Consider the following 15,591-nt stretch of genomic DNA (forward strand, 5'->3'; position numbering starts at 1 on the left):
AACCTGTGAGCCAAAAAATACAGACTTCTATCCTATATGTAGCAAAATCCCACACAAACCCATCAGCTCAGTTTGCACATAGACAAACTGTTACAACTTCTGTGTCAAAATGTTTCATTATCTCCTATAATTGTCCTTGTAGCACTCTCAAGCTTTCCACTTCCGCGCCTACAGAGCTAAACCATGATCAACCTGAGGAGATTCGATCATTTGTTTCCTGTCTTACTGAGGTAGCTGGCGGAGGTCAGCAATATAAAAGCTGACCAGATGACACATATCATTAGTGTGGATTTCCTTTTCTACTCCGGAGCCAACCATGCAAAGGTAATTAGGCAATTCTGTGGCCGTGACGCTGACTGACACTAAGATTAACCAGCTTAAGAACACAGTTGACTGGAGGTGAAAAATCTACTATTATTGCCTCGATGATGAGCTGTGTTCTGTGGGGTTCTATGGAATTGAAACTGTGACCCTCCTCAGAGCAGAAAACACAACATTTCACACTTGTTACATTAACTTTAACACCTCAAACACATTCCCTGTTTTTCTTGTTTCATCTGAATTCTTATTTCTTTCCACACAGACTGAAGATGAAAAAAAAAAAAATCTAAGAATTCATACTGATGTATTGAGAACACCTCCGGTAATCAATAAAAATTCACAGGCTAATCCTGTCTAACACCTACGCCACTGTGTGCTTTGAGAGCAAAATAAACCACGCAAAAATGGGGGGGAAGTGTGTTGAATTAATGCAGTGTTGGTATGCACATGTCTCCCCCACCAACAGGTCTATTGGCATACTCACAAAAAAGCCTCTGCATGTTTCTAATCAGCATGGTAGCCATCCTAAATGGCAGCAATAAAAGCACACAGATCTTGCAGGAATGTAAAAAGCTCCAGTAAAATAAAACGCATGATTTAATGACCATCTGTTGGGTGCCGGCGCAGACCTTGCTGCGACATGCTTTGTGAATGATCAAAGGCAGCGTCCGCATCGAGAGCGATTCACCTCAGGAGGCAGGCGGGGGAATTAACAAGCCACCCAGCACAGATCCATTTTCCATGCAGTTTGGCCCTTTTGATTCCTTAACTGCTCTGCCTCAATCTCACGTGGAAGAAGAGAGGGAGTAAAACAATGTGATATACACAACAGTCCAGCCCTACAAAATGTGAAGCTCCGAGCTAAACAGCAACACACTTAAAAGTTTGGAAATCCATTTGTAGAATAGCCCAGCGGAACGATTCAGAAGAGTTGTGTATTATTAGGATTTTTTTTTTTTTTTCCCTCTCAAACTAGCCCTGCCATCGGCTGCTTATGTTTATGGCCTTCCTGAGTTGCTCTAAGAGTCCATTTAGGTGTTGGGGGATGGATGCCAAATGACCAATCAGCACTTAGAAGAAGCATACACACACACAGAGGCATGCTGATGTCCTCAGACAGACATTCCAAAACACTCGGCTCTTATCTCATCAAGGCTCAGTAAATAAAACATTTAACAGCTGCACCAGACTCAGGACTGCAGAGACAGCTCTGCCTGGTCCAGGAATAACATATAGAGCAAACAGAGACAGAGACACCCAAAGATAAGTCAGGCACAAACTTATTTTAATACTTATGAGTTAAAAACAGACCTAAAAAAGACAGATTCTCAGGGGGCCGAAGAAACAGAGCAACCACTCCACTGGCGCCGCTCACGCTTCAAAACTTTACCATAAGGCGTGTCAAATCTCAGGTGGGCTCCAGATAAACATACCCGCACACACACTTACTGCAGCGCGAGAACAATTAACATACACATCCTTGGGCTGACATCGTCATTACTGTTCTGTTTTGTTCTCTTTACCTTCTGCTGTTCTGTCTTGTCTTTTATCTCTCCTTAATTATGCTTCCTCTTTCACTGCCTGCCTGCTTGTCAGTGAGACCGTGTGCAGTATTTAACATGCTGAGGGGACACATGTCCACCCCAAACGCCACAGAACAAATTCGCTACTTTGTTTGCGTTCACAGCTCATTTGGCCCAATCCATGTTTTGGCATTCTGTTATTGTCATGCTTGGTGAGTTTTTCTCCGCTGCCCACCGAGGGGGAGAGACACGTTCCAGGGGCTGTCAGCTGAGGCTCACGTTCACACTCGATTCTTCAGTATTTCCTTCAGGCTTACTTTTTTTTATGGAGTTGCGCAGGCGAATGTGTCGGAGAACAGCTACTGTGGGATGGCATGTAATCTTTGAGGTGGAGAAGGTAATTTCCAAGACAAAGAAGCTAAAGTGACACAGGGAAATCATCTTGGTAGTTGAAGGTTCAGTTGGTGGAAAAATGGCATCAAGGTCCACTGTTTCATCTGCTGTCCCATTACAACACCCACATCTTGACCTTTCTGAGGGGGTGGCCACACACACACACACACACACACACACACACACACACACACACACACACACACACACACACACACACACACACACACACTTTAGATACAAATTAAAGATCAGCACTACAGCTGTGTGTACCTTGTCAAACTCCCACCACCTACAGTGTCACACGCCCACATGTATACTGGCTCTCTATTCTATTTCAGCCACCAACCCCCTCTATGTGCAGATGATTGAAGAGCGTTGGGAAAGTGACACTGTGGTGTTGATCACTCCAATGGCTGTGGAGGTTGAGGGGAAGGGACGGGGTCTTGTTTGCAATTTCACAAGTGGAGCTGACTGGTGGTGGGAATGTCCTAGCTGGTCTCAAAGGTCTAATCTCCCTCCGCTAGCAGCAGTCTATCCACCCACCGACTGTAAACACAATGGCTCCCTATGGTACTGAGCTGATTGCTGTTTCATCAGGGCCAGGACTGGAGTCAGTGGAGAGGAGCTCTGTCTCTCACTGTTTGATGAACTTGTTTATTTTTGCTGCGCATGGGAGGCCCAGAACAAACTGATTGGCAAGCAGCATGTTTATCAGAAGCTTAGAAATCATTCCCGATGATACTGGACAGTCAGTGCTACGCCAGAGCCGCTGCAGAAAGCTTAATTAGAGCTTTCTGAAAATAATGTCTTGATACCACCCCCTATAATGCCCATTATTACTGCTAAGTATGCTCCTCCATCAATTATGGCATGTGCTAATGCGAGTCTCACAGTAGAGAGCTAACATGTTTCAGTGGGCTCGAATAGCTTTGCTGCACTCTCCCACTCAGAAATAAATCTTCTTCCCAGCAGACACCTCTGCACATGCCACATGCAACACAGGGAAGGAAAGCATAAGCCAATATTAATTGGGCCGTGAAAGCTGAAAACTCAAACGCACGTGATTCTGCACACAGACGGCATGTACGGCTCAAGTGTTTTAGCTAAAATCAACATTATTTTTGAGCCACAAAATTTGCTCATTATTTGACTGTTCAGCCAGTCAATCAATAGACTGACTGACTTTCCAGTGGCATTCACCTCTTCTTCCTTCTGCAATCTGCATGGTAAAAAAAAAAAAAAAAAAAACGCTCTCCCAACAGAAAACAGCAACTTAAACGCTGAAATGGAAACTTCTATGCTTGCCCATGTGCAAGCATTATACCAAAACAAGCTTTCCCAGACACTATTTTGCAGGGGTACCATGGCTGAATCCTGTGTTTGCACCACTCAAGACTACTGTGATTGATTTAATGGGAATACAAACATGCCAAAGTTAGTTGTTTTTTTTTTTTCTAACGCAGAATGCTGATGGGTGCAATCAGACCCAGTCAATCAGCAAAACAGTCTGTGCATTACATTTGTCAAAGTGTGGTCTTTGATGAAGAGAGGGCCTCTTTTCTCCCTGACTCCTTTTCAGTTCTGCCTGCGACTTGCTTCTGTAGTGAAAATACATGAATATTCACAGGAAAATGAGAAGACATTACGCAAACTGTTTTCCTCTCACTACCACCCACTACGTCTGACATCTGTTCTGCACCTCCACCACAGTTTTTACTCTGCGTATCCCTCTGTCACTCCTCATACCACCTTCCACCTCCCTCATTTTTCCTCACCTCTTTCCTTCTTCTTCAATCCTCTTTCCTCTCAATCTTTACATGAGATTCTGTGGCTATCCTCAGAGATCTGTCTGCGCACACACACTGTGGCAGTAGTGTGCGGGTGATAATGAAGTGACTGGGAAAAGAGGATTAGGTGGAGTGGTGGGCATCATCCCTGCGGTATAAACGCTCATCTCTCCCTAAGGAAGGACACATGGAGCGTCTTTCACCTCAGTCCAGCTGGCTGTCTCGATGTCACTCTCAGCTAGCACACTGGGATAGCTGCTGTGGCCCTCAGGAGGCAACAGTGAGCGGGTTAACACAGCGACGGGCCTGGCTCCTGGGGGACACTTGGCGTTTTCATCCTCTGACACTCGCCTGTTTATTCTGCACAGCCAGGCTGAGAGGAGCATAACAGGCACCGGGAAAGTGAAGATCTGCACCAGGGGAACAGGCTGACACAGAGAGAAAGATAGATAGAGGGTGTGTGTGTGTGTGTGTGTGTGTGTGTGTGTGTCAGAGAGAGAGAGACAGAGAGAGAAAGAGAGGGAGAGAGGGGGGGGGGAGAGACAGAAACAGAGACAGAGGAAGAGTGGAAGAGACAAACTCTTCGTCTTCCCTGTGGTCTGACAAAAAGATGACAGCTTTCCTCTGGAGCTTGCTCTGCCCTCCCTGGGCAGAAACCCCACTTGTAGGCAAGGGGCCTGTCAGACAAAGCTAACTAGGCTGCCCCACGAGAGATGCAGAAAATTTGACAGTTTGTTACTAGTTGGCAAAAGGCCACCGTAGCAGGTCAGTTTCTGCATAGAAAGTGTCAAAGAAGTGCCACTAATCACCACCAACCAGCTCGTAAGAGATGCTCACATGAATATTCTCCTTCCTCGATGCGTGCAGCTAGCTCAAAGACCCATTATTATCAGTGCGATGTCACGTACTCAAACCGCGGATCTCTGTACCGCCCCAATGCCATTATAAACACAAGGTTTTCTTTTATGAAGCAGCGTGGTTTGTTGAATTGTGGCGTACACCGTTAAGGCCACAACAGCCCTGCAGTGTGCACATGTACATCTGTTGTAATGAGACATGAGTCAGCTGTAGTTAACATACCAGAATGGTACATGGTACATTTCCATCTCACAATGAGGAGTAATTTAGTAACTGTTGTGATTAAATTAAACATGTGTTACCACAACTATTTGGTCTTAACAGTCAGTGTAGCTTCATCCCACACATTATGTGTGGTCCAAATTGCAGCTGGAAAGCAACAGACAAAAATCCTGTTGCATTATGGAACACCCAAAAATAAAATAAAATGTAATACTAATAATGTGTGTGTCTTTTGTTTTGCATACAGGGCATTGCTGTTAGAACAAGGTTATTCCACCGGGCCTGGTGGCTGCTTATTGATTTAATGGTTTTGCTCAATGGCAATGTCCTGCTAATTTCTTCCATTGATCTGCACTGGCTCCTGAATTACTTTCACCGCAGTTTGAGTTAGAAAAAAAGATGTCATGGAGAGAACCCCTGCTTTACAAAAAATTATTTCTAGAAAACTTGCATTGCAAACAGAACCAGCACTTTTGAAAAACTGCTCTGTCTCAGTACTCAGTTGTTGTACATCAGAAACCTGAATTTGTTAAATGGTGGAATGCGTCTCAATTTATGTTTACCTTCCATCCCATCAGTCTGTTATTGAATGTGTCCTCCTGTCTTCCTAATATGTACTATGCAAGATTTCTCGAGCGTGCAATCTGAATAAACGTTTTTGAAAATCATAGGGTTTCATATGATTGTTGTTAGCATGCCAACAAAGTCTGAATCATTTGTGAGCATGTGGCTAAGCTCTGAGTCTCATGCGATGTCCTTGTAGTAGCCTCGCCGTGATTGGTGAGACTATGGGATGGGTAGTGGCCCTACTAAGAACTGTCCTCGTCTGTCAGATCTCATCACTCCATCCTGCATTGCTGGGGGCAGCGGGACCAAAACTGACCACTGAGTCAACTGACAAGACAGCTCAGCATCCAGTTATCCCAGAATAAGATTCACACACATACACACACACACACACACACACACACACACACACACACACTTGCAAATTCAGACAGACACACTGGCATGCAAACACACAGTCACACAGACGCATACAAGTAATACATACAGACACACACGTGCAAAAGAAAATGGACGTACCGAGTGCTGGATCTACCCCCAAAAAACAGCCACAATAAAGCCATGCAGGACACAAATGCACTGTGACACTGGGGTTGGTAATGCTTTGAGTTGTCTAAAAGCTCGACAACTGACCCAGAAATGCTGGTGCACAGCGGGGAGTTTGGGGTGCGGCAGGGAGGTCGCGTGTGATGCAATGTGGAAGAGAACTGAATTGACACTTTCTTGCCCACTTCTTTAGGCCCTATGGTGGTTTTCTCACTTAATGGGGGAGACAGAGGCGGCCCTTAAACTGGGGTGCAAGTCCTTTGTTGTACGAAAGCATTTGAATTACTAAGTTGTTGAAATATACATAAGGGGTGCAATATGCCGCGGGATTGCAGAAAATCACTCTTGCTGTCCCCTGATTGAAGTCAAAGGCCACCTTCATTTCCTCTGAGAGAGAGCGAGAGAGCACAAAACAGTGAGAGTGTGAGAGAGAGAGAGAGGCTGCAGAGGTCGAACACAAAGGAAAACAAGCAGCTGCAATATGTTTACAGCAGCAACCCTCAGGGAAGCAGAGGACCCGACTACAATATCACACATATTTATTTTCAACTAAATGACTCTGAGAAGTCAAGATGGCCTCCTACTGAATGCTTGCGTATCTTTCCTCGCAGGCAAATTCGGAACGTGCACAAATGTGCATTTCGCAATGCTAAAAACAGCAAGAATTGCTCACACAATAACTTAATGATTATTTGAAACACTTCGCCAAGACTCTAAACCAAAATATAAACAGCACCCAGAGATTCCCAAGCCTCAGCTGCCTCAAGGCATGGCAACTGCCCTAAGGTTTTGAGCTGCAGCTGGCAGAGGTAGCATTTCAAACTGATAAGGCTCCAGACTTTCTCAGTCCCCCTCCACCTCAAATGGCCCGTCGATGGTGAAAAGGCAGTAAAACTCTGTGTTGATCTGAAAATTATACTGACAAAAGGGACTGAGATTATCTGGTGCAACTGGATATACAACCCCAATTACCCCCACTGTAAGCTAGCACAGGCGGAATAATGGGTGTTTTAATGCTCTTTTCAGTCAGCTTATATTTTCAAAAAAATGTATAATCAATAATAATCACATGCAAGAAAATCCAGCCATCAAGAACAATCAATGACTAAATTAGAAAATTACATTAGACACAAGTTTTGGACTAAGCATATATTGTACACATTCTAAAGTAGTTTCCAACAAACTGTCAATTTGAAAAGTGCAACTGACTGAGTGTCGAAGGGAAAACTTCCCTGTGTGGTCCTGGTTAGCTCCACAAAGCTCACCACTCCACAGCTAGACACAGAAAGCTCCACGCAGTTTGATATGCTGATATGTGTGTGCTGTTTTAAGTCCGGCCCTTTCTCTCACCCGCACTGCAGTGCCAGAGATCAAGTGATGCCGTCAACTAGCTAATGACATGACTGCCGCGGGCGACGGCCGGCAGCTTGATTTATACATGGGGACAGAGATGAATGATTCATAGGCTAAGAGAGGGATACCAGGACACGTGGAGGCTATATGCCCCTCTCACTTAGCTCTTACTCGCGAATACACACCTCTCCATAAATCTCTCGGAGCACTTTCTTATGTCTCATAAGCTTAGCATTACACAACTGACCAGTCCTGTTACCACCACTCTCATCATACACCTGTTTTTTTTCCCTCTCCCTTCTCTTATCTCTACATTTTTTCATGACTCCTCTTAATGCCGTCCCTCTTTTATTCTATATCTCTCATGTGTTCATTGCCTCTTCCTCCCTTCCAATTATAATGCAAAGCTAATCCTAAATATGGAACCCACTGTTGTGGGCTAAAATGAATGGCCCAATCATTCTGCATCAATTAGTCCATCCATCATTGCTGATTGGAGGGGGAGGAGGAGAGGGGGTGTTCATGGTGACTGTTCTCTGCGGTGGCAGGAGGGGAGCCAGAGATGGCATTAGTGAGGCCTTTCACGCTGAAATGCAATTTCCATCACTATTTGGATGCCGCAGACTGCAGTCCACACCGTGACCTTGTCCTGCTAATTTCAATGGAATGCCCTCTAAATTACGTCATCGCTGTAATAATTGGGTGAAATGATCTGACAGCATGGGGGGTAGTTTTCACATGATCATTTTTCCAAATAATGACTGATGGTTCCACTGAGATGTCGCTGTGCTTGACATTACTGTATATATAGTAACAGTCATTTTTCACCACCTTTCATTACAAATACTTAAAGGGACAGTTCACCCCCAAATGAAACACACAGATTTTCCCTCTAACCTGCATGTTATTTATCTATCTAGATTGTTTTGGTGTGAATTGCCAAGTTCTAGATATATCAGCGATAGAGATGCCTGCCTTCTCTCTATAAACTTACAGATTTATAAATAAAAAATAACTAGGTGGTACGCTCAAATCAACATATTATACAACTGAAAGTCAACAGCAGTCTCTCTGTCCAGAAATCATGACCTGGGTACACAACATAATCCACAGACCAGTTTAATGTAGGAACATAATTTTCCCTTATCACTGGGCAGAAGTAAAGGTGTAAGATCGCTAATGAAGTTGACTAAGCTAGGTGACGTTACACATCAGATGAGAAGGGTGGCATTAACGTTGCACTGCCTCTTGCCATGAATAGATGTATGCTTCTTTTTGTGCAGTGATATGGCTGGTGGGTCTAGTTCAGTAGGCAGAAAATAGTTCCATCAAACTGCTCACAGTAAGGTCTGTGGATCACCTTGAGTCACCAGGTCATGAGACATTCCTGTTTGTTTTAAATGTATTTATTCATTTTTTACAGATCATGTAGATCATATCCCTTCTGTAAAACAAACAATAAACCTATCTATTTAGCTTCCCTGTAAATTATTCAGTCCTGACTTGGTTATGCATTTAATGTAAGCAAGGTAACACTTTGGCGGGCACATACAGTGCAGTGTTAATGTTTAAACTCACTAAAAAGTGCATTACACTTGGAATGTGTAGCAGAAAGTTGTTAAACAATTTGGCTAAGTAAGTGCAATTTACAAAATTACTTCTCTGGTTCTGCAACAATGAGGGCAATTTGAATAAGGATCTTTTTTTTTTTTTCATTCTAATTTTTTAAATGAATATCACTGGCTCAAGCCACTGCAAGAGGGCACTCCCATATTTGGATGCTGCTAAAGCAAGCACAAAAAGCACATGTGCAAAACCCTGTCCTGAATACAAGCCACTGAAATGAGAGGTATAAACAAGAAAGGGAATACAAATGTCTAAATGTGCAAGTTCACCTCATAAATAGTTCCTAACAGCAGGGCTTATCCTGAAGAGGAGGACAGACATGCATTTATATCACTGCTAACTCAAACACACTTACAAAAGCACAAATACGAGGTGGACCTCGAGTGCAACTAACGGCCCACTAAATATGAGCAGATAAGTAAATCCCAAAGGTACCGCGCTGACTGAGGAATCTTTGCATTCAATTTATCATTTTACATTATTTAGGCTACTCCACGGGGAAATACACTATCTCTGTCATAAGTTATGCTAATGGCTGTTACTACCATCTGTGACCAAGGACCATCAGTCAAGCATAGTGTGCAATTTATGAGTTACAAGAATAATACGTCATCTTTGAGTGATTAATCATATAGGGGAGTTCTGGGGCATCCAGGGTGCTGAGATGGTTTGCGATACGGACGTTAGGCCATCAAGCTCGAACCGTCACATGACACCATTCTATATCTCCACCTATATCCCTCCCCCTGCACAGAGGGCCGTGCCCAAGTCCCTTCCAATCTACTCAATAAACAAGCCTAGGGCAGGACCCAGACAGAGGATAATGGTTCACCTGGAGGTGACAGGAAAAGAAAACAGAGCTCTTTGCATAACGAATGGAGATAAAGATAAGCACGGTGAAGCACTTAGGAATCTTGATAAAGGATTATCCGAACATGTCCGAAACTGGATACATTTTCTCCTCTTAAGCATGCGGGAGCGCTCCGTCTTAAGAGCCAGTCCTGCATTTACCTGGTAGTACTGTTCAAATTGCAATGCTGATGTTGTGCTTCTGTGGTTGGATAAATTTATTATAAGTCCTCACATTTCACCCAAAGGTCACAGCTAGGACATTATACTCCCTCTGTTAATTAGATTTGTAATTTACAGAGCTCTGTGTGCACACCATTTTTCTCAGCAGTGCCACCAAGCATTGGCTTGTCATGTTACTGTGAGTTTATATCCGGTGACATCTTTAGCTGCAGAGGAGGGCAAAGAACCACATGAGCACCACCACAGCCAGGCATAATCACAGCAAGCATAATTAATCCCATATATTAGAATGTGTTAGTACTAGCAATGAGTCACACCACTGTTTAGGAAACTTCTGAGGGAGGAGAGGCTGAGGGCACATGGCACCACTACAGCCTATGTTATGTAACCAATGACAAAAGGCTGGCGAGTCCAGCAAGTGTTAGCAGCCCGTGGCCAAATTAGCTCCAGTCCAGACGTACAAAAACAACCGTGCATGTGCCCCGCTGCTTGACTGCGAAAAAAGGAGGCCCAAAACCTGAGAAGAACGATTTGTTTGGGTGGTCTAGTTAAAGCCGAGCGCTAAATGGCCAACAATTCTGGTTAGAATGCTAATGAGCCAATTCCCCTCCTGGATGGAGACATCAAAGGCGAGAGGAGCTCCCCCTCTCTGGCTACACGGGGCTTCATGGTATCATTACATGGCTCGGTGTGTGCTTGCATCGTGCGTGCGTGCGTGTGTGCGTGTGTGTGTGTGTGTCAGCTGTGGGGTAAAGGAGAGATAGACAACATGATGTTTACATTAGGTCTGCTCTTTTGGGACCGTGCCAGCATCGAGCCACGCTGTGACACACATCACACGAGCAACCTGGTACCATTCATAATTACCCTCTATTCACAGAGGCCTCATTTAGCGTGCCATTATCAGAGATCATTGCTATTTTCCTCTATGTACGTATGGAATCCCAGTGAGACCAACATGTCTACCGTAGGTAACAGTGCTATTTTGGTTAACCCCATTGTGTACACAATACTGAAGACGTGCAACCCTGAGAGAATTCTCATCAAATTCTCATCAGTGATTTCTAAGGATTTAATAGAGCATCAGGGCATAAGAATCTATTCTGGAGTCTCCATAACTAATGCTCGGAATATAATAATGTGTTATTTGGGGGCAGGACAACTCTCACCCAGGGCTTTATCTTCACCTATTTCCACATTATTCACATGTTTCTGGCTGCAAGCAAACAAAACACCAGAAAAAGCCTTCGCTGTGACTACGTATAACACATGAATTAATGATAAGATATAGATATAGGTGAAATGTTTCTCTAAGCACATACCTACGCATATAGGGGAACAACAGAACATTCCACAAAACCACATGAAGCTGGGGGAACTTCTAAAAGTGTGTAGGTGTTCAGCTAACTTTTTGCACATAAAGTAAAGGTTTCGTCCAGTTTTCACATACTGGTAGAAGGCTCACCTCCAGAGCTGTGGGAACTAAACATGGCTCAGGTGCGTGAGGCCAACATGATGGATCATCCTGTTGTGAAACTGCCCCTCTGCAAAGCCCTGAGAAGACAGCTGGGAGATAAGGGCCGGCCCTGTATGAGAGCACATCTCCTCCTCACATCGATCCTCGCTGCCACCAAGGCAGGAGGTCTTCACACGCCAAATGATAGAGGTAGAGGGAGGGCCGGGGTGAGGACAGAGAGAGCAGTTTTGCAGGTTTAGCAGCCAGCTTCTTGTGATAAAGACACTGGAAGATAAAAACCCCTCTTGGCCTTGTGCAGATAAAAGACAAACGCTGTAGAGGTTTGTTTTGGGGGAAAAAAATAACTTTTCCAGGTCTCTGGTAGATAATGGTAATCTCTCCCTGGTTAGAATCAGCTTCACGTTCTTTTTAGCGTGGCCAAAATAACACGCTAAGCTTCACAAAAATGAACAATCAAGAAATATTGTACAATGGTACTGGTAATGGTAAAGTACAATGGCCACTTATTGTGGTCATTATTAACATGAAAATGTGAGCCTTTGCATTTTACAGTTAATTGACCTCGTATCTTGTGCCAGTAACTTGGCAGGAATAGCATCGCTGGAAGTCAATTACAAATGAAAGGAGGTTTCACTCTCAAAAAAAATGGCACCAGCTACAATTAGAATTCCTCTGGAGTTAATAAGCACAGCTGCAGGTCACAATCAACTGAACTGTTTTCTTGCAAAGTATGACAGTAATTGACGAATGAGATCTCACGTCCCAGTGTTGACAGTCACAGTTCATTTTTTGCTGCTTCTGTGTTGAAAAGGAGCGACCTGTAACACCCTGACGCCAGTTATTAGTTGAAGATGAACCCGAATCGATCAACAAGGCTGAGCGTTCTGAGATCCTGAGAACCGTGAAACGATGATTTGCCACAAAATAACAATAATGAAAACATAATAGCAAAGAAAATTGCCTCTATTGTTTCTCTGTAAGTAGCAAATGAATGCCGAGAGTCGACTGCAGCAGATACAGACACCAATCAGGAGCACAGTGTGCTCTGCCTTTGCAGGGTTTGGTTACAGAGACGCATGTTCGTGACCTATGATCTCAATCACAAAAGTTCTTCAGACGGTTGTTCGCTGAGGGCCTCTCCATGTCACCTATACAGATTGTGATGCTGCACGGCTACGCCACAGCGGCTAGAAAGTTTGCAGTCTTAACCGTGTATCAGACAAGATGAGGGCCACTCAAGGCTGTATGATGATTAGGTGTGAATAAGATTTCAACAGTTCTGTGTAGACTCTAATGGACACCATGCGGCATGAGCGGTTAACCATGCTGTGGCTTTGATGTTGCTTTGTGCACATCCCTTTCCTCTGATGACTCATAGCTGATGCCAGGTGTTCAAATGCTCACGAAGAAATACATTCAGAAAGAAGGCACGCTGCCAAGTTGCTAATTCTGTCCTAATATGTTGTTTTTTGTTAAACCTAGTGCCAAAACAGAGTGACTGTGTACATTGGTGAAAGGTCTGACAGGTAAAATTATATTATAGAACAATGTAACGAGGCACTCACACCATTATCTATTTTTCAGTTCTCCGGGTACAAAAACACAACTATGGTTAAATTAATGCAGGATGTATGCACATAGTCGGTGGATGAACAGGGAATATTTGGCATCTTGTAATTACACCTTAATAAACAAGGGCTGCTTATTAGGTGTATTACAGGCAGCTAAAAAACTTAAAAGACAAGCTCCTAAATTAGCAGTTGTGATAGAAACCTAGAACACCGACAATAAATAATTTCATAAATTAGTGATGTGCTTATCCACTTCAGTTCCGATGCACTTCTGATATTTCAATCTGCCAATAAAAATATGATTCAGCATATCCTCCATCCCTCGAAATGTTGGCATCACACACATTACAAGTTGTTGTCTCGATTTCCTGTGTTTCGAGACTAAAATACTCCAAACTAAGGACATGCTGCGTTGAGCCAACAGATTCTTGCTCACTCAAGCGTACTCGACTGTTTTGGGGTTGTGGGGAAAACAAAACACACTATTTACTAAGTGGACTGAATTCTGGGGCAAGTCTTTCATTCGCACGCACTCACACCCACTCTAACATTGCTTTGCTTGCTTTATGTAATACAACTGTTTTGATTTGTGGTGTATTTATTGTTGCAGTACTGTTTTCTTGGAGATGTTTATGTCATTGCTACTTACCATTTGCTTAATAATTTGGTGGTTTCAATGGATCTATTTCATTTATATTTCATATCATTTTATTTAATAATTCCTAAGATGAGCAAATGTCTATTGTTCTGGTTGGGATCATCATGTACAACCGAGAGCTGTCAGGAGACAGTGACACATTCAAAGTGACAGCCACCACAGATGGATAAACAGATAAGGCTGAAGCAGTGACCTTATTTCATTGTCATACTACTCACCCACATCATCAAAAATTTCCCCTTCAGTCAAAAATTAACAATCCACATCCAACTGGGTACATTTTAGCCCAATCTCATCTTACTGTGGCGAAGAATGATTATTTCAATCATGTCACAGTAAAAGTCAAATTTCAGAAAAGAACAACAGTGGGATTGGGCCGTAGCATTCTACTGGGGTTCCCAACCCATTATTCCCACACTACGCTCGGGTGCCTCAGATTTCCCCCATCGCTTTGATGATAATGTTCTTCGGCAGGCCGCTAAAGTAATGACCATCTCTTGGTGTGGCACAGTGCAAGGTTGCACTGCACTGCAATGTTTTGGCTTTTATGTTCAGCCACAGTTAACAGAGTCACTTCAGGCGAAATAGATATTAAAGTCCACCATGAACCCACTGAAGAATATACGGTAGATGTGCCAATATGGCTGGATCTGACGAGTGCAACTTTAATTGTGTTAATACCATAGGAAAAAAACAATGAGATGATATGATGAAAAAGAGGTGTTTACTCACCTCCCCCACCTCCCAGAAGACTGGAGTTTGCTGAAAAGAGAAAAAAAACATGAGTCAGTAAACTTGAGAGATAAAGCGAATGAGGATCAGTCAAAAGAGTCAGCAATATTTTTGACAACAAAAGTTGGAATTCTCTAAATGCACAGGTGTGATTTCTTTTATAAATACAGCAATTTAAACTCATTTATATATTCAAATGGACAGAGCTATGACTGAAGAATTCCACTGGGTTTGACAACACATCAAAATGATTCATGAAAACATTCAGTTTATTTTCACGGCCTTCTAAAGGAAGCCAGTTGGTATCAAGTGCCAAGAGCAGTCTGAAATTGGCTTGAATGACTATGTTGTTATGTTACTTTTTTTTTTTTTTTTAATCACTCACTTAGTAAAACCTGTAATCACACATTTGAATAGCTGTACCTGGCAACACAACATTTTGCATTTTCAAATCCACAGTCATCCAAAGGTAACAGTGAAACCCTTCCAATAGTTTGTTTATCACATCTCCAGTAGACAAAAGTGATTACTGTGCGCAGCAGTGGGGTTTTTTACTTAAATTAGCAAGTTGGCAACAAACATGCAGTTCTGTCTGCAGCTCATTTCAATATACACTACAGCAGCTTTCCCTCCTTGGCAACATGGCAGAGGTTATGCTCAATAAAACATGTGGTTCAGTCAAAGCATCGACCAGAGGCCTGCTATGGTAACTGGGAGATCCAGATTTCACCATTGCTTTGGTCATGGGTCTGATTCAGGGCTGAACGATATTCAAAAATAACAATAATAATAATAATTTTGAAAGATACTGCGATGCCTTGAGGCTCAATTTCAATAAGAATGGCAATTTTTGCATTTCATTTTCACTGAAAAAAATATAAATATATATATAAATGTTGATGATGTGATTTCCACTAGGCTC

At 43.1% G+C, this 15,591-nt stretch overlaps 1 protein-coding gene across 13 annotated transcripts in view; it reads right to left on the reverse strand.

The window, feature by feature from the left end:
• macrod2 (mono-ADP ribosylhydrolase 2) overlaps positions 1-15,591 on the reverse strand; it is a 421,900-nt gene that overhangs the window by 279,992 nt on the left and 126,317 nt on the right. For all 13 annotated transcript variants that reach the window (XM_037122855.1, XM_037122864.1, XM_037122863.1 and 10 more), the window contains exon 4: positions 14,670-14,699. In XM_037122855.1, coding sequence (XP_036978750.1) covers positions 14,670-14,699 — 30 coding nt within the window. The remainder of the gene's footprint in view (positions 1-14,669; positions 14,700-15,591) is intronic.

The sequence above is a fragment of the Acanthopagrus latus genome, chromosome 15 (assembly GCF_904848185.1).
Source record: "Acanthopagrus latus isolate v.2019 chromosome 15, fAcaLat1.1, whole genome shotgun sequence".
Lineage (NCBI taxonomy): Eukaryota > Metazoa > Chordata > Actinopteri > Spariformes > Sparidae > Acanthopagrus > Acanthopagrus latus.